We start from the raw sequence: 19479 nt of genomic DNA, 5'->3' as shown, positions 1-19479 counted from the left end.
TGAAGCTTTGTCAATATAACTGGGAACTATGCACATATTGAAGAGTATAGTAGTGTGCAGATCACAACAGCAGAAATCAGAAATAATGCAGAGTGAGGAGCAACTGTTTTCCATTTTCTCTTCTCATTTCTCATAGTCCATCCACCTGCTTCTCTCCTTTCATGTCTCCATTCCTCTGCGTGTTCATGTCCACCTGTCTGTCCACTTCCTGTCCCAGGCTGGAGACGCGGATGACGGCAGACATCAACGTGATCCTGCAGCTGCTCCAGAGGCAGATGGCGCCCGTGCCGCCGGCCTACAGCGTCGTGTCAGCGCCGCCCCCCTCCAACCTCTACACCCCCAGCGGCGCACAGGTGCTGCACACCGTCAACCCCCCCGTCCCCCCACCCATCCAGATCAACGACCTGGTCAAGGTGAGGGTGGCAGAGCAGCTCACCTGATGGAGATGAGCCATGTATGATTGGTCACTGGTAGTCATGTGGTTTGCTGCTAGCATTTGATTGGATGATCTCAAAAAGTTGCCCAAAACAATCAAAAATTGTTCAGATTGAAATTATATTGCCCGGTCTCAATGGGAAAGTGTCAAGCCACAATTGCTAAACAACATTGCCCTGTGTAGCATCACCTTAAAGCTGCAATTGGCAATATTTTTTTGATCATATTCACTGAAACCGACACTATGCTCCGACAGAACAACATAAATCAGCAGGTTTTAGAAAAAAACCCGCACTTCTATCTCCACCTAGTTATTTGTTTTGCAAAAATCCACAGCTCCTGGTTCTTCTGGTCCAATCAGAGAAGGGCTGTGTGAGATCTGACTGTCAATCACAGTCTGGTGCAGCCTGGGGCCTATTGCACAAAACTAGGATAAGGGATTAAGCCGGGATATCTTGGTTATCCTGGCTCAATTTATCCGTGATCCAGTTGCACAAAAGCGGGATGGGGGCAGCAGGATATGTTATGGTATAAGTTACCATGGCGATTTATTCTGTGGAGCTAGCCTGCTCCAGACCAGGCTCCAGTTCCAGGATCTATTTAATCTCATCCCTTATCTCAGTCAGCAGTCATCACAAACGGAAACCAATAGTTATTCCACTGCCCACTACACATTGTTATCACATATAACTAGACCCACTGTCATTATTTAAACATTTGTGATCATTAATTAACTGTTACATATCGCCATTTCCGACCTGTCATGCAACAATGTGACGTCACGGGAGTGCCTAACCATTTCGCACGTGGTGGTCGCGGCACTAGTTGCAATATTCTCCTAAACAGAGGTGTTGCTGTTTGCTGCTGTTGTGAAAAGGCTATCGCTTCCTACTTCTCACCGTGGAAGAAGCAATGAAGCCGCTTTAGTTATGTCTAGTTGCCATGGTGAATCAGTGAATCTGTGATCGGTGGCGGGGTCTATTTGAGGGAGCCGTGAGCGCGCACTTATCCAGGATAGGTTTCACCTGGCTTGATGAATCCGTGTCTGCTCATCCTGGCTTGCTCGTTGTGCAACCAATTAAGCCTGTACGCTCGTGTTTTGGATTCATTGAGCGCAGCTCAGTAACTTATCCCGGATGTCTTAATTCTGCTTTTGTGCAACAGGCCCCTGGTGCGCACTGACGAGCACAAACTCGATTAGAGGGTGCTCGGTGGTAGTGGGGGAGGGGCATGAGAGTTGTAAACCTTCAAAATTTTGGCTAAGTCCCCTCAATCTGTCAGACTTGCCAACTGCAGCTTTAAGGACAACTTTTTGAGCGATGTTGCCAGGCAACGACATGACCAGTTGTTATTGTTTTGATTGGATAATACAAGTAGCCACTGATTACTAAAGTGCTCCAGTTGACAATGTGTTCAGCAGCAATGCCCAGATACATTCCTCAGATATGTGGGAATATGGGATTGGCACACAGTAGGCATACCAGTAGTACAGTTTATGGCAGTGTCATGAAATAGTACTACTAAGTACTACTAAGGAAACATTCAGCTCCTCCTAGTAGTAATGTCATCTCTATAAGCCTCTTCCCATGTCTGTGTCTCAACCTCTGCCTTTCTCCAACAGAGCCCTGAGTCAGAAAACTTCCAGCACAGGTCATCAGACTCACTGTCCAGTGGCATCCACCTGACCGTGGCCTCCGACGACACCATGTCCATGTCTCCGGAGATGGAGAAGCAGCCCGGTCTCCCTGTGTCCTCGGCCCAGCCACTGGACCAGGTCAGGCCCCAGCCCACAGCCCAGCTTCAGGGCAAGGGCCAGGGTGCGGAGGACCCCTCCCAGTCACCCCAGCTCTCTGGACTGCTGTGCGGCAGCCTGCGCTTCCCCTCCCTCCCCGACAGCCTGGAGGCTCCCAGCAGCCCCACCGAGATCCAGCGGCACGTGTCCGACCCTGTCCTGCCCGCCAGCTAGAAGCCCCCCCCACACACACACACACACACACACCACACACACACACACACACAAACACACTTCGCCTCTAAACCCCCCTCAGTCACACCAGCACTTCAACCTCATGCCTCTGCAGTCGCCCCCTCCAAGCTCAGCGCCACCTACAGGCTGCCCAGACACAGGGCACCTTGGTGCTTGTTTTTCTCAGTCCCCATTTCGGTCTCCCTGCTTCACTCCAACAGAGACTGCGTCCATACTCCATACTCCAACTATTGACGGACAGAAAACACCAAAGCTAGTGGATGAGAGAAAGAGAAAGAGAGAAAGAGAGAGAGAGAAAGAGCGAGCAGGAGAGAAAAAGACATAGACAAACACACATACTTTTGTACTTTTAAATCCATATAAATATATATTTGAAACTTCAAATGCCAGGCATGTTCTGCTGTCCAATTGGGAGGTTCACACAGGATAATGTTTCAAAATGATCCTCTTGAGTATATTCCCCACTTTTTGAAGAATTCAATACTGATAATGTTCCAACACCAAGTAATAGCTTTCACTGAGAATTCATTTGATTCATTGTCTTTTTCAAAATATGTTTGCTATCGGTAAAAATGTTTCTTATGACGTATCCGTAATTACTGTTATTACAGTTTGCAGTAGTAGTAATTGTAATGGGTCAACCAAATTAAGTGAGACTCTGCCAGCTGCCACACTGCCAAAGGCCAGCACAAATGCATGTGCACATATACACATAGAAGCATATACTCTGATCAGGGACTTTTGAGATTTCTTGAAGTTTCTTTTCTTGAAACCAATCTAATGTTTTTATACTATCTATTTATGGGAAATAGTGGGTATCTCAAATCAAGCGGACCCTCACTTTGAATAGAGATTCTGAAGAATGTAGCACTTTTCTCTAGTTTGTGCCAGTAGTGTTTTTGCTCAGGCTCTCTGGATGTTGTTGTCATTTAACATGGAGCATGGCAGCTTTGGTGAAATGAAAGCTAAAATAACTCCATGGCCATGTTATTTCTACTGTAATATTTCACACAAGAGCAGACACATTGGCTGTCCTGTATGAAGTTTGATGGGCAGAAGCCTGTTTGGTGAACATGCCTTGCATGTAACATGTCCAGTGTATGTTTGAGTTTGAGCTGATAACTGATGATAATTGACTAAGTTGTGTCTTTGTGGTTGTCACCGTTGGACAACAGTAAATTGCTTACTGTCCATACTTCAGAGACCTAACGTGATAGTGGGACTGACCAAATCAAACTAACCACAGTCGTAACCAGAAGAAAAGCCATAATAGATAATAATATAATATATTCCAGGTGCTGTTTTTGAGTCCTGACAGTTCATTGACAGTCTCATCTCTACTAGAATGTGGTAACCACTGTATCACACACACACCTGACCAGGGAAAAGTTAATATACACGGTTCACAAGGACTACAGGTCAAGGCCCTTTGCCATTATTCAGTATTTGTGGTTGAAGGACAAGTCACTGTCTGGCGTGTCATTTTCTATTGCAGTCTTGCTCCACCGTCCCCTGACCATGTTGAGATTTGGAGGACCTGATTTTTGTAACAAACTGCCTGGAACGTTAGACATGGATCATGGTGTGTGTTGTACCTGTGTATCATGCTTAGATAATGGAACTCTGTGAATGGATGCCCCAGTGATGTGGCATCGACAGAAATGCCCTTGCAAATGACATTCATAACGTGTGTATTTGAATGTGTGTGTGTGTATATATATATATATATATTTATATATTTGTGTTACATAATCCACACTCATGGTGAGTTGGTTGTTTACTCACATGGATTGTTTCACGTTTTTGTTTTTTTAAGTGTATGCCCGATAAATAAATGTGTGAGATGACTCACGTGACAGATGCTGCACCCATAGTGGGTGGATACTTGTTCTGGAGCTGGCAAGACTGGACAGTAGTGGTGGACAGTGGCTGCCAATCACTTTGTAAGTGTTAGATGGACATCATGGGCAGTCCAGGAGCTGGTGAATGTATCCAAGGTTCTAACTTTTACTTGTACGTAAAGGTTTCCTAAAGCACACAATCATTACCGTTTCCTTTTTTAGATTGAAGATTTATTTATAACACAAAGTAGTACATAGATGTAAATACAGATATCTGAAAGCTTCTGGTGTCATTTCTGCTGTTTTGTTAGAAATGTGATTGACAGATGTGTCTCTGTATTTCAAACCTGCCTAGACAGCCCTAACATTATCTGAATTACCCGGCAAATCATGTTCAAAGCTAGGACAGGTAACAGGAGCCAACATAACGATTATTGAGGGTGCAAACAAATATTGCATAGGCTCTCATTAAAATGTATATGTATGTATGTATGTATGTATGTATGTACACAATGTATATACATATATAATCAAATTAAGAATTGCTGCCTCTATGTTCAAACTGACAAAGAATTCAGTTCTTTACACTGTCAACTGTTGCGAAGCAAGACAATTTAAGTCAACTTTAAAACAAGAATTGTTTATTAAAATACAAAACTCAGTCACTGCTTGGGACTACACAAATCCTTCACTAGTCACACTGTTTGCAAAATAACAAAGATGTTAAAACAAGTGGCTACAACGGCATGAAAAGCACAGGATTTACAGAGGACTGCAAAGTCAGAATTCTGTAGTTAGACTACACATCAACCCTTCCTAGCAACAAAACTAAACAAACTATAGAACACACTAAACCAAATATGACATGACTGAGTAGATAAGATTTATATGAATATACACAATCTCCTGTTTTCAACATGCAAAGGACCAGACCTTAAAATGAAAAACACTAAGAGGCTATACAGTGATTATAACAGAGAAGGAGAAAGCTACAGCATTATCCTTTTTCTGGGAAGAATACACTTCCGTGTAGGCCTACTGCCATTATCTGCAGTGTACCGTTAGAACGGTGCTGATGAAAGCGTTTGAATATAATGATACCCTTTGACTGTTGAGCTGAAGAATGCTTTTGCATATTTGAAAACTAACATAGCACCCTCAGAAGTACTGCTTCAGTTCTTCACTTTCTTGTGGATTTTTTTTAAATCTACCATACAGTCAGGTGCATTCTCATGATTACAGCGTCTTCTGTGATGGTTTATCTTAAAATAACTCCCACGTACAAAATTTAACAATCTCGACAGGAATGGAAGATGGTACTGACAGGGTACTGACCTGTCCAGAGGACATTATGATCAAAAAAATGAAACCGTCTGTGCATCTATTTGCAATTTTAAATGAATGTGTTACACTATCATTACACATGATATTCACAACATACAAAAGAATATGCCAGCTTTGTTTTGTTGCTTGCAAACTTAACTTCAGTTAAAAATATTTCAGTCGCTTTCTGTTACACCTTCCAGTAGACCCAAATGGTCATAAAATGCTGCACAGAAACATTCTGAATGTCCAAAAGTCCGGAAGAATTATTTAGACTGTGTAATGGTGTATACACATACCAGAATCCATACACACACACACAGACACAACGAAGCTGTGTTCCACGTATCTCGTCAGTTCCTAAGGAGCAGGCTTCAGTCCAGTTAGAAACATTCACTGCTCTCTACCCACAGCCATCCTCTACAATCCTCTTAAGGCCCATAATCATATCACCCCTCAGGGCTCTTAAGATATTCTGCTTCCATCTTCAGTCCTCCAACATCTCAAGGCCTTCAACCACAATACACAATACCCCCCCCCCCCACACACACACACAGACACACACACACACACAAATCTTCCTGATGCGTTTCCTCCCTTTCTGAGCGTTTACACACGCAGGATCTCCAGGCAGTTGTTGTAGCAGATGGCGATCCAGTCGGGCTGGGTGGAGGCCCACTGCACGTTGTTGATCTCGCCCTCGGCCGTGTAGGCCAGGATGGGGTCCTCGATGGCCCGTGGCATCTGCTGGATGTCCCAGATGAGCGCCTGGTGATCGTCCGCTACAGTGAGGGTGAAAGAGAGCAGGGCGCGTGGTAAAGACAACTGCCGTCTGGTCTACAGCACAAACGAGCCCACGGGACACGCATGAGCCTGGTGTCAGGCTGGGTGGCGCTACAGAAGAGCTGAGCCAGAAAGTAATGGCAGCAAAAGTGTGTGTGTGTGTGTGTGTGTGTGTGTGTGTGTCATTGAGCATGGTGTCTTTACAAGGAGGGGTGTAATCAGAACTCCAACCCAACATAACCCCAGTCCTAACTGCAGCTGTTGCATAATGTCTGTGTGAGTAAATGTCGGTGTGAGTGTGTGTGTGTGTGTGTGTGTGTGTGTGTGTGTATGTGTGCATACGTGTCAGTGTCAGTGTGAATGAGTGTGTGCATTCTGTGTGGGCGGTGTATAATGTGATGTGTAGTTTGGAGCCAGGGCTGAGGGACACGCGTGTAGAGGCGTGTGTCCCTCTCCTGCCTGGGCCTGCGTGTGTGTGCGCGTGTGTTTGTACTAGTCTCTCACCTGCTGTGCAGATGTGACAGGAGGAGTGAGGTGCCCAGGCGATGCCGTTGACGCACGCGCGGTGGTTATTGAGCCGAGCGACCGGCGTGCAGGGCACACGCACGTCCAGAATCACCACCTAGCAGATGCAGGGGGATGAGCAGAAATTAGACAATCTGCAGCCAACATGACTAACAGTTTTAAAGTTGCTTAGGATAAAAATGGGTTTTACAAAATACCAAATAAAGAATGTAATATAATGTTAAGAAGGCAAAGGGTTAGAAGTGGAGTCCAAGTGGACACTTGTTTAAAATGTACTTATTAAGAACAAAAAATAGAGTTGAAATCATGACAGACAAGCTGAAAAGGGCAAGCAAGTGCAGACAGGGTGCACGCGAGTGTGTGTGTGTGTGTGTGTGTGAGCAGATGGACAGACAGGGTGCAAGCGAGTGTGTAGGTGTGTAGGTTAGGGCAGTTGTGGCCTACTGGGGCTTCGGGCTTGGAACCGAAGGGTTACCGGTTCAATCCCCGACCAGTAGGAACGGCTGAAGTGCCCTTGAGCAAGGCACCTAAACCCCGAGCGCCGCTGTAGCAAGGCAGCTCACTGCTCCGTATTAGTGTGTGCTTCACCTCACTGTGTGTTCACTGTGCTCTGTGTGTTCGCTAATTCACGGATGGGATAAATGCAGAGACCAAATTCCTTGTATACGTAAGTATACTTGGCCTAGAAACCTGATTTAAATGTTTTACATCTGTGACCCTGCAAGGCAAGGTCGTTTTGGTAAAATTTACAAAATTAAGTTAATGTGCTCACATGAACGGCAATTGACTAAGCTTTCCAACGATATCGTTGAAGCGGATGACTATGTCCAGTTTTATCAACCGAGTGAGTGTCTTTTTCTGCCCCCTAGTTAATACCTGGGACGGTCATTAGGTGTCACTATAAAATATAATTAATGTATTTCGGGGGAAGTAAGGGGATAAGAAGTTCTATGTACACAGATTGTGTAGGCTATAGGCCCACTTTTAAAATGTGCTACTGCTACGTCAATGGAAAACTTCTCCTGGTCTGTAAAATGACGCCAGGATATTTCTAAAAGTTTGTGCTTTTGACCGTGCCCTGAAAGGCAAGTTTTTCACATTCATATTCGGTTACATCTGCCAAGAACGATAGAGAGCTTACACATTGAGTAACGAGTAGCCTAATAAAGTCAGGGTTTAACAGTCAAAACGTATGTTTTCCCCGTGAAATTTGTTCACACTATGAAAGTGTAGGCTGTATACTGTCGAATTATGCAAAAAAAAACGTGAAATTCGACATTTTAACCCGTACGTTTGTTTATCGTGGATTTTCTCAAAACAGCACTGTGCGCAAGACGACTGGTTTCGCCTTGCATGGTCACATTTACGTGTGTAGGTGAGCAGATGGACAGACCTCCATGCCGTCCATGGCCATGGTGGCCAGGTAGTTGGGGTCCTGCTTGTTCCAGCACAGGCGCAGCAGCGGGTGGTGCTGAGGGTCCTCGTAGATGATGGTGCTGTGCTCCAGGTGCCGCAGGTCGAACATCCGCACTGAACCATCCGCGCCGACCGACGCAAACATGTCCCTGCCTCCACCCGCACGACTGAAGGCTATGTCATACACCTGCAGACGGCAGGAGGAAGGGGAACAGATGTAAATAAAGTACACGGGTGTTTCTGTAGTGCAACCGTTACAACATGGAGCTAACATGGAAATTTGTATCTGTACTGTAAGTTGCTGTTTGAACTTAAGTCAGCTAAGTGTATAATTATAATATAATATAAGGAACATTACATTCCTGTCTTTTGAAGTCCATACAGAGTTAATAAATAATTGATGTGGACATGACCAGCACAATTCAGCAGCATGTTGGCACCAGAGGTCACATGTTCATGCTTGAGGAAATATGCATTTGCATTTTCTATATATTCCAACGGTCATTTAGAGTGACTAGGTTTTGATCCATCTGCTCACCTCTTTATCGTGGGCGATAAGCTGGGTCTTCACATGGCCAGACACCAGGTTCACGCGGCCCAACACCTGACCCGTCTCCAGTCCCCAGATAGTACAGGTGGTGTCGATACTGGAGGTGCCTTGGAGAGGAAACAGGTACAGTTACAATCAGCTCTTCACAAGTGTACACACACACAGTCAGCGCCATCCAGACAGACACATACACACACACAGTCAGCGCCATCCAGACAGACACACACACACACACACACACACACACACACACACACACACCTCTGAACACTTTATCTCAGAAATAGAGACAAATCAAAACATTTACATACACTTTCACTACAACCAGTCAGGAGATGCAAACTACAGACAAAAACATGACACGGACTCCAGGCAGAAGAAGTTGGGTCTTCTCTCACCCAGTAAATTAGGGTCCACCTCGTTCCAGTCAAAGGACGTTAGTGGCGCACAGAAGTCGGAGTTCTTGTTGTTGTTCAACAGGCACTCAAGGCGTGTCTCCGTGTCACTGACCTGCGCAAAATATGAAGATAATCTATGCTCTTGTAAACAGCCTCTACAGTGTAATAATCAAGCTGTATATATGAAGTATGAACTGCTCACCCTCCAGATGCGCAAGTAGTCCCCACTGGTGGCGAGGAGGTCGGGGTACATGCCCTTGGTGTCTGGAATCCACATGAGCTTAGTGGTGGGGTAAGGGTGATCGAAGGTATTCCTGCAAACAAACTCTGAACTCTCCTCTTCCAGACCCACAATCTGCACCTGTGATCACCCACAACACAGGTGCATGCACAAATGGTCACACACACACACACACACACACACACACACACACACACAGCAAAGCATTTCAAGCTTATCAGAGCTGTTTTGAGGGGTTTAAGCATTATGAATACTACAGATATACTACAACGCATCGGTGTAGGAATACAAGAGGATCTTCTCAAATTTGTGTACGTTATACAAGTCATGAATTGTCTAAATAACTAGGACAAGTTTCAGTTGGACAATTCTACGAAGCATAATATCATCGTAAAAAATGTCACATCCTACCTTGTTGTTGTATTCTTCCACAAAGCTCCCAAGTGCCAAACGGAACCGCTTGTCGGGCCGCACGCTCCAATTCATAGCGTACACTGTCCATGGCGCCTCGTATTTATAAATTTCTTTTCGTTTACCGTGTAGCGACATCTCTCTGGCCATGTAAAGTTCTATTATAACAGCAGGTTAACTGAAAGTACAAACTGGTCACGATATATGTGTAACTATTTTCAGAAAAATGTCCCTAACAATATTGCGTTCCATCCACAAGAGAAAGTAATGGTTAACGTTAGCTATGTCATATCTCCTGCGAACTGCTGCTAGGTTAGCTGCGCAGCGTGCTAGCGTCAAACAAAGAAACAAATGAATTTCGTTAGCATAAACCTGCAGTGCTCGGGCAACGACTGTTATAAAATGTTGGCAAGATGGAGAAGAACAGGACCCTTGTTATCCTCTCACTAGACTTGAATATCTGATTAAATCTGTTCGGCCTGGTCCCACCGACGTCCACTGTTTTTCACCCCCGACTTTTTTCTTGGATTCCTGCCTCCTCCCCTTAAAAGTAAGTGAAAACGGCGACAATACACGTGTGTGGTGAAAATCCTGTTCTGAAGGATATGGTCAAATGCAAGTTCCGTTAAGTAAAAACAACGCCTTTTAAAGGCTAGTGCAGGCCTCCAAAGTTGTGTTCTTTGAAATAAATAATCAAATTATTCATAATAATGATATATAATGAATTGTTCACGCAACTGACACGTGGGGTAAATAGTAAATCATCCATAAATCAACGGATATTTCCACCAGAGAGGGTTGAAGCGGGTTTCTAATCAAGGATCTGATTAGTTTCCACCTCACCTTTCTAGAAATAAGGGCTGCTTATGCATCTTGGAGTAGAACAAACATCATAGAAAAAAAACCGCAACCGTGGTCCCTTTAAATGGAACTTGTTATAGCTGGGTTCACACACCCTGTCATTGCCCATGGGGTGCTAGCACGTAGCTAAATATAAGCTGGGACCTGGGAACTAGTGTGAAGTACTTGAGGAAGCTCCTGGTCGTGCTTCTTCGAAGATCACAAGAATCTGCCCGATAAGGTAATAATATGTGCCACACATGGTATAAATATATATTTATAAAAACATACTTATTTCATAGCAGGGAATGTAAATGCGTTCCCTGCCATGCTGTGCTGTTATACTTGTAAGCTACTTATCGTATGCTAACCAAGGGTAAGGTAGAAGACTAGCATTTCTTCCATACAGTATGTGGGGGATGGGTTTAAATGCTAACCTGGTTACTATCAACAGTAAGTAGTGAGCTAAGACAGTAGATGGCTATTTGTCATTTTTAAGACAGAAGCAAGTTAGTTGACCGTGATCGTAGTTGAATTTGTGGACAATGTGCCCTGAAATAAGGTTAATCGATGGCTTTGACGGTGTTCATGTTGTTTGAGCTAGACGTTGGAGTTAGCCGGGTAGCTGCATGAGTTGAGCTAGCTATGAAACCGAGTGTCATGTCTGTCACAGATCTGGGTTAACTTACGGACAAATAAAGCAGAATCGTTTAGCTAGCTACATGACTTGACTTACGTTCGTGTGTGCTTCTTCACAACTTCGCTTGTTCTTATAAACCAGGACACTTGGACGTGGTTAGAATGCCTATTAGCTTGCCATCTAATAAACTTGTTAGCCTACGAAGGTAATCAGTTACATTTGGACTGTGCAGTTGCCCCAACACCCTTCCAGTGGGACAGTTGCGATTTAAACTACCTGTTAATGAAACAGTAAACGTGTTTTGTGTTTAATGTTGGATCTGAGTGCTAACGTTCTAACTGTCATTTTGAGCTTCTATAACATCAAGTTCAGATTTTTTCCAATATTGTCAAAATACAATGCGAAAACATTATTCTTAATAGTTCTAGCGTTATTAATCCAATTAATGTGTTTTACAAGTTTTCGAGTCAAGACCCTTATAGTCCTATGCTACAGGGAGTCGGTTAGGCAGGTGTCAGTATAAGCAGTTGCTTAGCTTTTGGGACTAAGCAGTTTTGAGCATAATCTTCTCTCCATCGTCTCGGAGTTGTTCGTAAGCCATAGCTATGTCTAGTAAATGTTCACAGCTTAAGGAATGCATTCTAAGTAATAGATAAAAAAAAATTATATGGTGTGTACTTCTTTACCAAATAGTATACTTACTGTGTTAATATTTCGATGTATCAACTGTAGTGTGACTGTACATACCAGAGGCCACAAACTAGTCCTGTGCTGAGACTCTCAGAAGGGGGATGCATCATCAGTGTGTGCCAAGGTCTTTGTCCTTAGCAGCTGAATTTAGACCTATGGGTCTTTTCAAAGTTGTATTTTGTGGAAGTACGTAGTTCTCTGCAGTCTGACTGTTTAGCTCTCTCTCTCTCTCACTGACTCTCTCTCTCTCTTTCTTTCTTTCTTTCTCGCTCGCTCGCTCACTCGCTCGCTCTCGCTGTCCGCAGATCCAACACCATGAAGAGTGCGCTGCTGCTCGTGGTGCCTGTGCTCCTGCTGCTGGCCCTCCCGGCTATCAGGGGCCGCTACAACGACGACTTTGATGACAGTGAGGACCTGGCTGAGTTTGACGACAACGACTTCGCTGAGTTTGAGGACGTGAGCGAGGACCAGGGCACAGAGGCTGAGACGGCCCCTCCCCCGCCTCGGGCAGCGCCTTCAGCACCTGTCGACGAAGAGGACGATGATGAGGCCACCGTGGAAACAGAGGACGGTCAGGATGAGTTCTATGATGGGGACACGCAGGTGAGCGTGTGTGTGTGTGTGTGTGTGTGTGTTGGGATGGGGGGGGGGAGCAGTGAATGTGGGATCATTGAGAGAGTAGAATCGGGACTGAAGCTCGGACTTAAGAGGATTTGGTTGTAAAGCAGAATATACGCAAGGCCCCTTTCGATGTGGTCACTTCAGAGAACCACTGCTCTCAAAGCTTGAAGATAAGACTGTCTAAACAACATGACCTAGTCGCATCGGGGAATATTATTAGTGTCTTATACTTTAGTAAGTTAAATGGCAAAGCAGTACAGAGTTCATGGGCATTCACTTCGGTCAAGTATGAGAGAGAGAGAGAGAGTTTATTTATAGGTAAAAACACCTGTACACTGTCCATTATGCGTCACTCTTGCAGGATCAGGAGTACAGCAAGTACGACACTGATGAGTTTGAGGGTTACGACACCAAGGCGAACCCCTCTTTCAAGGACAACACCCTCATCTTGCGAGAGGTAGGACGCACTGTCTCTCCCCACCGCTTTTTGCACTTACACACTTCTTCTACTTACACACCTGAAGCTCGTGGACACCTGTCCTGACCTTGACCTTGAGGTTGACTCACCTGAGGGCCCGTAGACAGGATTATGAATGTCGGCTGTTTTTGTCTCTTGTTGTGGTCTTCAGGTCCCAGCCCACCTGCAGAACAGTTGGGAGAGCTACTACATGGAGATCCTGATGGTGACCGGCCTGCTGGCTTACATCATGAACTACATCATCGGCAAGAACAAGAACAGCCGCCTGGCGCACACCTGGTTTAACTCGCACCGTGAGCTGCTTGAGAATAATTTTGCCCTCGTAGGTGGGTAACAGCCTCTCTTCTCTCTTCACTCGTTTCATACTGCTGTCTAGGGTTTAATATTTTTCCCGAAAATGAGATGTATCAAATCCCGGGAAAAGGCGACGCATTTCCTGGGAATCCCGGGAAATAGCTGTTTTTTGTAGTTGTTGTTTTTAGCCCAAGTAATGTATGATATCACTCAAATATGCGTTCCCAAATCGCAAACTGACATTTTTATATTATTTGTATCATTATTAGGCCAAAAGAACACAGTTTATGTCCATCGACAAAGTTTGCAATTATCATTTCTGCTGCGTGCGTGATAGGCCTATCTGCCGCAGCACTAACTATGAAATGCCAAGTGGATTGTCTAGGCAACCCTTATAAAACCAATATATTACAGAACTCCATTATAAAAACTGACGAAATCTCCTAAAGTAAACCATGGAATGATTCCTAAACCATTCTGATAAACGAAATCCATGATGTGGCTATTGAGATTTGTTAACGGCTGCAAACGGGAATAATCACTCGTTAACCAAATGTTTCTTTATTAAGGCAGGACAGGCATATTTATCTTTTAAACATCACAAAGTTCAAATAAATTAAATAGAACGACCTACAGAAATGTGCAACTTGCACTTTGCGTTTTCATTTTCAAGTCTTTTAAAATGCTCCCATACAAAGCTGGCAGTAGACATCCTTAGGCGGTAGATACTGCTGCGTAGGCTACTGAATGCAACGTTACCGTAAGACAACAATAGACGCGCACTCCAATAGGAGCGCACTGGAATTGTTTTTTACTTTCATTTCCCGTTTCCCGTCATAACATTTCCCGGGAATCGGGAAATAGTTTTGATCAGATTTCCCGGGAATCCCGTCTCCCGGGATTAAACCCTACTGCTGTCACTGCTGTCACTTTATTCCCCCCACTTTTCACTTCATTCAGTCATTTGCTCCTTTTGATTCCTTTGTGTTCACTCTTCGCTTTATGTTTTAATATCTACCCTTCACTCATTCCACTTCTCTGTTGAAGAACAGTATCGTAAACACCCCCAATTATCACCACTTTTGTTCAGAAATTCTAAAACAACGATGTTTTTTAACACTTCAAAATAACATTTGCTAAATGAACCTTACATTTTTCAGGAGCCATAGGTGTGTAGATTTGAACAAAATCTGGTTTGGTTCTTAACAGAAGCATTTACTGCCTGAAATATCCGATTTTGTTTACCACGCTCAGAGTTATAGTGCTGGCCTGATGAGTAGCCTATTTACACCGTTTCAACGGCACATGAACGGTTAGACCGAGAATTCTAGTCATGAAATTAAAATTCCACTGGAGTTCCAAACGGTTGTGTACAAGCAGCCTTACAACACTATAAGTCACTCTTCGAGTCACGGTAAAATGTCATTTTTGGTACATAGCTAATTTAGATACACCTATGGTGTGGGTGGTTGCGTTTCTTTAGGAGTCTGCCGTCTTGGTTTGTATAGAAATGGATATTAAGTGACACATACACGCAAGACGCCGGAAATACGGGACCGACCGTAATAGGGGGAGTTCCGATATAATCACATAGTTTCATTTTAATGAAGATGAGCTTGTTTTGCTATAAGAGTGGACCTGAAACTAGATTGAGCTGTACTCTACTGTATGTAACAACATAGGGTTACACTTTACTATGAGTGACATGACATGAACGTGTCATAAACGACACATAACGGTTTTTGTCATAACAAGTTAGGGTTAGGTTTAGAGTTAGGGTTAGGATTGGGGTTATAGGATTAGGGTTAGGGTTGGGTTTCATGTGTCATATTTGCATATGAGTATCATAGCAGCAGTTGCACAGCACTGTGTGACGTCAGTGTCGCATCTAGTTAGGACATTCCAATTGAAAACAAGTAATCGAATTGGTTTTGTCACTAACGATCGCATCGCATCGCAAGAAGTCAGGACATGGTGTAACATCCGTGGTGTGGTCTGTGCCTGCAGGTGATGATGGCACCAGTAAGGAGGCCACCAGCACGGGGAAGCTCAACCAGGAGAACGAGCACATCTACAACCTCTGGTGCTCTGGCCGCGTGTGCTGCGAAGGCATGCTCATCCAGCTCAAGGTGTGTGTGTGTGTGTGTGTGTGTGTGTGTGTGTGTGTGAAAATGGTGTAAAGGGGAGCTGTTAATGTCTTAACATCAGACCGAAGCCCCAGACTTGTTTGACTGGTTTTATCTCGGGATCAGGGTCAGCGTTTGTCATTGTTTTGTCTTCGCAAGGGTTTAGCTAGGTTGATGAGTAAACAATGAATGCTAATGATTTACTCCTTCATGGCTGAATGCGTTTTCTGCTCTCCACCAGTTCCTGAAGAGGCAGGACCTGCTGAACGTTTTGGCCAGAATGATGAGACCAGCCTGTGACCAAGTGGCAAGTGCAGTTATTTACATACAGACCAAAATAAAGACTGGAACAAAAACAGAACCAAGGAGAAAGAAAAATGTCTAATGTAGAAACAATATTTCTGTAAGCCTTTTCTCAGTAAGTCTCTCTCTCTCTCTCTCTCTCTCTCTGTCTCTCTCTCTCTCTCTCTCTCTCTCTCTCTCTCTCTCTCCAGCAAATCAAAGTTACACTGAATGATGACGATATGGACACGTTTGTCTATGCCCTGGGCACCAAGAAGGCCATGGCTCGCATGCAGAAGGAGATGCAGGACCTGGTAAGTCAGAAAAGAGAGCTGATAAGTGTTCATTAGCATCTGCAGCTGAGAAGAAGAGATGGCAAGAGAGAGACTCCATTTAGTTCTGTTGGGGTTTATGATGGTGTCATGTATAAATGCATTTTTAAGCCTGAGAGAGTTTAAGCCTGACTTCATATTATAACTGGGCTTTGTAAATGTGTAGATCTCCCTGTCCCTGTTTTAATGTCCTGTGCATCAGTGAACGTGTCTGCCAGTGTATGATCCTGTGTTCCTGGGTCTCATTCTCCTTGGTCATTTCTTCCCTCAGAGCGAGTTCTGCAGCGACAAGCCCAAGTCGGGGGCGAAGTACGGCCTCCCTGACTCTCTGGCCATCCTCTCAGAGATGGGCGAAGTCACGGACGGCCTGATGGACAGCAAGGTGAACGGCTTATGGGGGGGTAGTGTTGTAGCCATCTCAATCTGTATTCCCATGGGGTTTGCAGAGTGACTTGCCTTTGTGGTTATTAGATTGATCTGTGTGTGTGTGTGTGTGTGTGTGTGTGTGTGTGTGTGTGTGTGTGTGTGTGTGTGTGTGTGTGTGTGTGTGTGTGTGTGTGTGTGTGTGTGTGTGTGTGTGTGTGTGTGTGTGTGTGTGTGTGTGTGTGTGTGTGTGTGTGTGTGATTTATGACCTTTTTCTTCCTGTGTGCTTGCCTTTCTTCCAGATGGTACATTACATCACCAACCATGCCGACAAGATCGAGTCCATCCATTTCTCGGACCAATTCTCTGGTCCAAAAGTTATGCAAGAGTATGTGACCTCTAACTTGCTCTTCGATGCTAAGCAGTGTTTGCCAAGTGAATGTTGTGAGACTGTTGTCTGATGGCTGCCCAAATGCTTTGTTTCAGGGAGGGCCAGCCCTTAAAGCTGCCTGAGACTAAGAAGACGCTGCTGTTTACATTTAATGGTGAGAATCACACACCACACATATGTAAACAAACAAACAAAACATCCATGAACAAGAACACTTTTGTCACAAGCTTTTGTCTTGAATTGCAATGTGTGTCTGTGTGTGTAGTGCCTGGGATGGGTAACACATCTCCCAAAGACATGGACTCAATGCTGCCTCTGACAAACATGGTGATCTACAGCATTGATAAGATCAAGAAACTCCGCCTAAACAGAGAGGTAAGTAGACAACACACCAATGACAAACCTGCTGACTAGTAAAAAGTTTGCTTTCTTCTCCATTAAATTAGTCTCCATCGTCTCTTTAGTTTTGTAAACTATTTATTTTCTGCACATTCATAACCTGTTTCCCCTCAGAGGTAGTCACATACCCAGGGTCTCTTGGTCCTGGAAAAAAACAAAAACATTTCAACCAAGCAAGGTTGAAAACAGAATCTGCTTTTATTGGCCAAGTATGTTCTGGCATACAAGGAATTTGATTTCCGGATGATGTCCCTCTAGCATTGCAACATACTGACTAATGGACAGCACAACACCAAAGACACAAGAGGAGTGTGAGGACTTTGCCAATACTGTCCAGTGTGTTACCCTTGGTCAAAAGCTCCCTCTAGTCTAGAGGCTAGAAGTCTTATCTGTTTGAAATCTGATGTTGCCCTCCCTCACCATGGACTTCCTCCTTGTGCAGGGGAAGCAGAAAGCCGACAGGAACCGTGCACGCGTGGAGGAGAACTTCCTGAAGCAGACTCACGCCCAGAGGCAGGAGGCTGCTCAGACACGACGTGAGGAAAAGAAGCGGGCCGAGAAGGAGCGGATCATGAACGAGGAGGATCCCGAGAGACAGCGCCGCATGGAGGTGTGTGTGGGTGCACGTGTGTTTTGGTGACCTGCATTTGTGTTTGAAAGTCAGACGCCTACATTCTTTGCTGTTGCATTGTCAGCCCCTGTCAGCCCCTGAAAAACAAGAGTTAGCAACTAAGAAGTATTTTGAAAGAGTAGAATTTACAGTATTCCTGCAGTGAAAGTAGAGGGCAAGCAGTTATTTTAATATCTCTCTCTCCCTCTCCCTCTCCATCCACCAGGAGGCTTCTCAGCGCCGTGAGCAAAAGAAGATGGAGAAGAAGCAGATGAAGATGAAGCAGATCAAAGTGAAAGCCATGTGAAGGGGCACAATAGCCCATTACACACACACACACACACATACACACACACACAGAGAGAGATGACTGCTTCCATCCTTACCTTGTGAGGTGTGTGTGTATGTGTGCACACACATTTATATTCTGAAGTCTCCAACACACTCCTCTTTCTGGTTGAATGTGCGCCTCTTCTACCTGCTGCAAAAGATCTTCCATATCATAGAGCTGTCACCTTGCCAGCATGTGTCTGTCACGTCCTGCTCTGATTTGGTCTCTTCCTCTTCCTGTGGTCTGGGGTTGCTTGTTAGAAGCTCTTTGCAGGTGCAAGGGAGTGTTTTTAATTGAAGGTTGCACTTGTGATAAAATAGCTCGCCTTCTCCGCTCAACTACGCCCATGACGGAAATCTCATTTTTTTTTAGGTGAATTGTAGGCATGTTGGAGATTTTTTTTTTTTTTTTAAACCAAGTTGTCAGGATGGAATGATGTGTGTTTTTCATGTTAATTTAACGCTAATGCAAGATGCACTGCATTTTTTAATAGGACTCTGGCTTGAATGGTTCTTTACTAAAAGCTTGGTGAGTAATGCCATTGCTTTTGAGGAAAGAACCATGCAGGCATGAGACCCTGTCATGTTTGTGTTTGGCTTACACAAACCACAGATCAAATTAAAAAGAAGTTGTACACTGAAATTGTGTAGATTGTCTTTTCACTTGAGTCAAACCTAAAATATAATTAAGTGGGCACAATGAGTGGACCTTTTTCCTAGTAAACATCACGTAGCTTTTGATTTGGGTACCCACAATTATTGTTTCCCTAGAAATTTTTCAAGCAGCAGGGGTGTTAGTCACAGAAAGTTGATAACTGAGTAAAGCTGGGGGGGTTGGGGGCCATGTTCCCCCGGAAGAACAATTTGAAATATAGCTGCCTTCACAGCAATGAGGGGGCCAAGCTATTTGCAGATACTTGAGCTGCCGAGATGGCACATAAATTTGACATTGCCGAGGTCTCAACTGCTTCGCCTGCCAATTGCCTAAAGGTCTCTACTGCACCACTTGCCCATTGCCCAGGGTCTCTGAACTGCACTGCACTGCAACTGACATGCATCAGCACTTCCTGTTCCTCTAGCGCCCGCCCTAGTTGTCAAACATTACTATATGTACTGTGCGTCCTCAGGATGTCGTCCCGAGTCTACGTACCAAGTTTGGTGTCGATACGAGA

General features: G+C 44.5%; 3 protein-coding genes across 4 annotated transcripts in view; 2 read left to right on the top strand and 1 right to left on the bottom strand.

Annotated features, from left to right (window-relative positions):
• kcnh6a (potassium voltage-gated channel, subfamily H (eag-related), member 6a) overlaps positions 1 to 2431 on the top strand; it is a 40417-nt gene extending 37986 nt beyond the window's left edge. For both annotated transcript variants that reach the window (XM_076265048.1, XM_076265047.1), the window contains exons 15-16: positions 218 to 413; positions 2057 to 2431. In XM_076265048.1, the coding sequence (XP_076121163.1) occupies positions 218 to 413; positions 2057 to 2401 (541 nt within the window). In that variant the 3' untranslated portion in view covers positions 2402 to 2431. The remainder of the gene's footprint in view (positions 1 to 217; positions 414 to 2056) is intronic.
• A 2451-nt stretch (positions 2432 to 4882) lies between these two features.
• Positions 4883 to 10469, bottom strand: dcaf7 (ddb1 and cul4 associated factor 7). Its single transcript, XM_076265049.1, has 7 exons — positions 9911 to 10469; positions 9461 to 9619; positions 9259 to 9370; positions 8849 to 8967; positions 8288 to 8497; positions 6874 to 6991; positions 4883 to 6368 (listed from the first exon to the last, which is right to left on the bottom strand). Exons 1-7 carry the CDS (start codon positions 10058 to 10060, stop codon positions 6196 to 6198), a joined length of 1041 nt encoding a protein of 346 aa, XP_076121164.1. The 5' UTR covers positions 10061 to 10469; the 3' UTR covers positions 4883 to 6195.
• Positions 10470 to 10852: 383 nt separating this feature from the next.
• ccdc47 (coiled-coil domain containing 47) lies at positions 10853 to 18950 on the top strand. Its single transcript, XM_076265046.1, has 13 exons — positions 10853 to 10991; positions 12386 to 12683; positions 13063 to 13158; positions 13331 to 13505; positions 15481 to 15602; positions 15841 to 15906; positions 16094 to 16195; positions 16485 to 16595; positions 16880 to 16965; positions 17064 to 17122; positions 17234 to 17343; positions 17810 to 17977; positions 18204 to 18950. Exons 2-13 carry the CDS (start codon positions 12396 to 12398, stop codon positions 18282 to 18284), a joined length of 1464 nt encoding a protein of 487 aa, XP_076121161.1. The 5' UTR covers positions 10853 to 10991; positions 12386 to 12395; the 3' UTR covers positions 18285 to 18950.
• The last annotated feature ends 529 nt before the right edge of the window (positions 18951 to 19479 follow it).

Source organism: Alosa pseudoharengus, unplaced genomic scaffold, assembly GCF_046254945.1.
Source record: "Alosa pseudoharengus isolate Yale_2024_CS ecotype anadromous, Long Island Sound unplaced genomic scaffold, YU_APseudo_1.1 YU_APseudo_1.1_scf_4, whole genome shotgun sequence".
NCBI classification, from domain to species: domain Eukaryota; kingdom Metazoa; phylum Chordata; class Actinopteri; order Clupeiformes; family Clupeidae; genus Alosa; species Alosa pseudoharengus.
This window is presented reverse-complemented; position numbering and strand designations above follow the sequence as displayed.

What these genes read in the sequence shown, in the direction of transcription:
- dcaf7 (XM_076265049.1), bottom strand. Translation starts at nt 10,060, where the DNA reads ATGGCCAGAGAGATGTCGCTACACGGTAAACGAAAAGAAATTTATAAA. An exon ending in TGGCCATGGACGGCATGGAG is followed by an intron (nt 6,992 to 8,287) that starts GTCTGTCCATCT and finishes TGCATCTGCTAG; the next exon opens with GTGGTGATTCTGGACGTGCG. An exon ending in CTGTCACATCTGCACAGCAG is followed by an intron (nt 6,369 to 6,873) that starts GTGAGAGACTAG and finishes CCCTCACTGTAG; the next exon opens with CGGACGATCACCAGGCGCTC.
- ccdc47 (XM_076265046.1), top strand. Translation starts at nt 12,396, where the DNA reads ATGAAGAGTGCGCTGCTGCTCGTGGTGCCTGTGCTCCTGCTGCTGGCC. An exon ending in TCTATGATGGGGACACGCAG is followed by an intron (nt 12,684 to 13,062) that starts GTGAGCGTGTGT and finishes TCACTCTTGCAG; the next exon opens with GATCAGGAGTACAGCAAGTA. An exon ending in ACGGCCTGATGGACAGCAAG is followed by an intron (nt 16,596 to 16,879) that starts GTGAACGGCTTA and finishes CCTTTCTTCCAG; the next exon opens with ATGGTACATTACATCACCAA.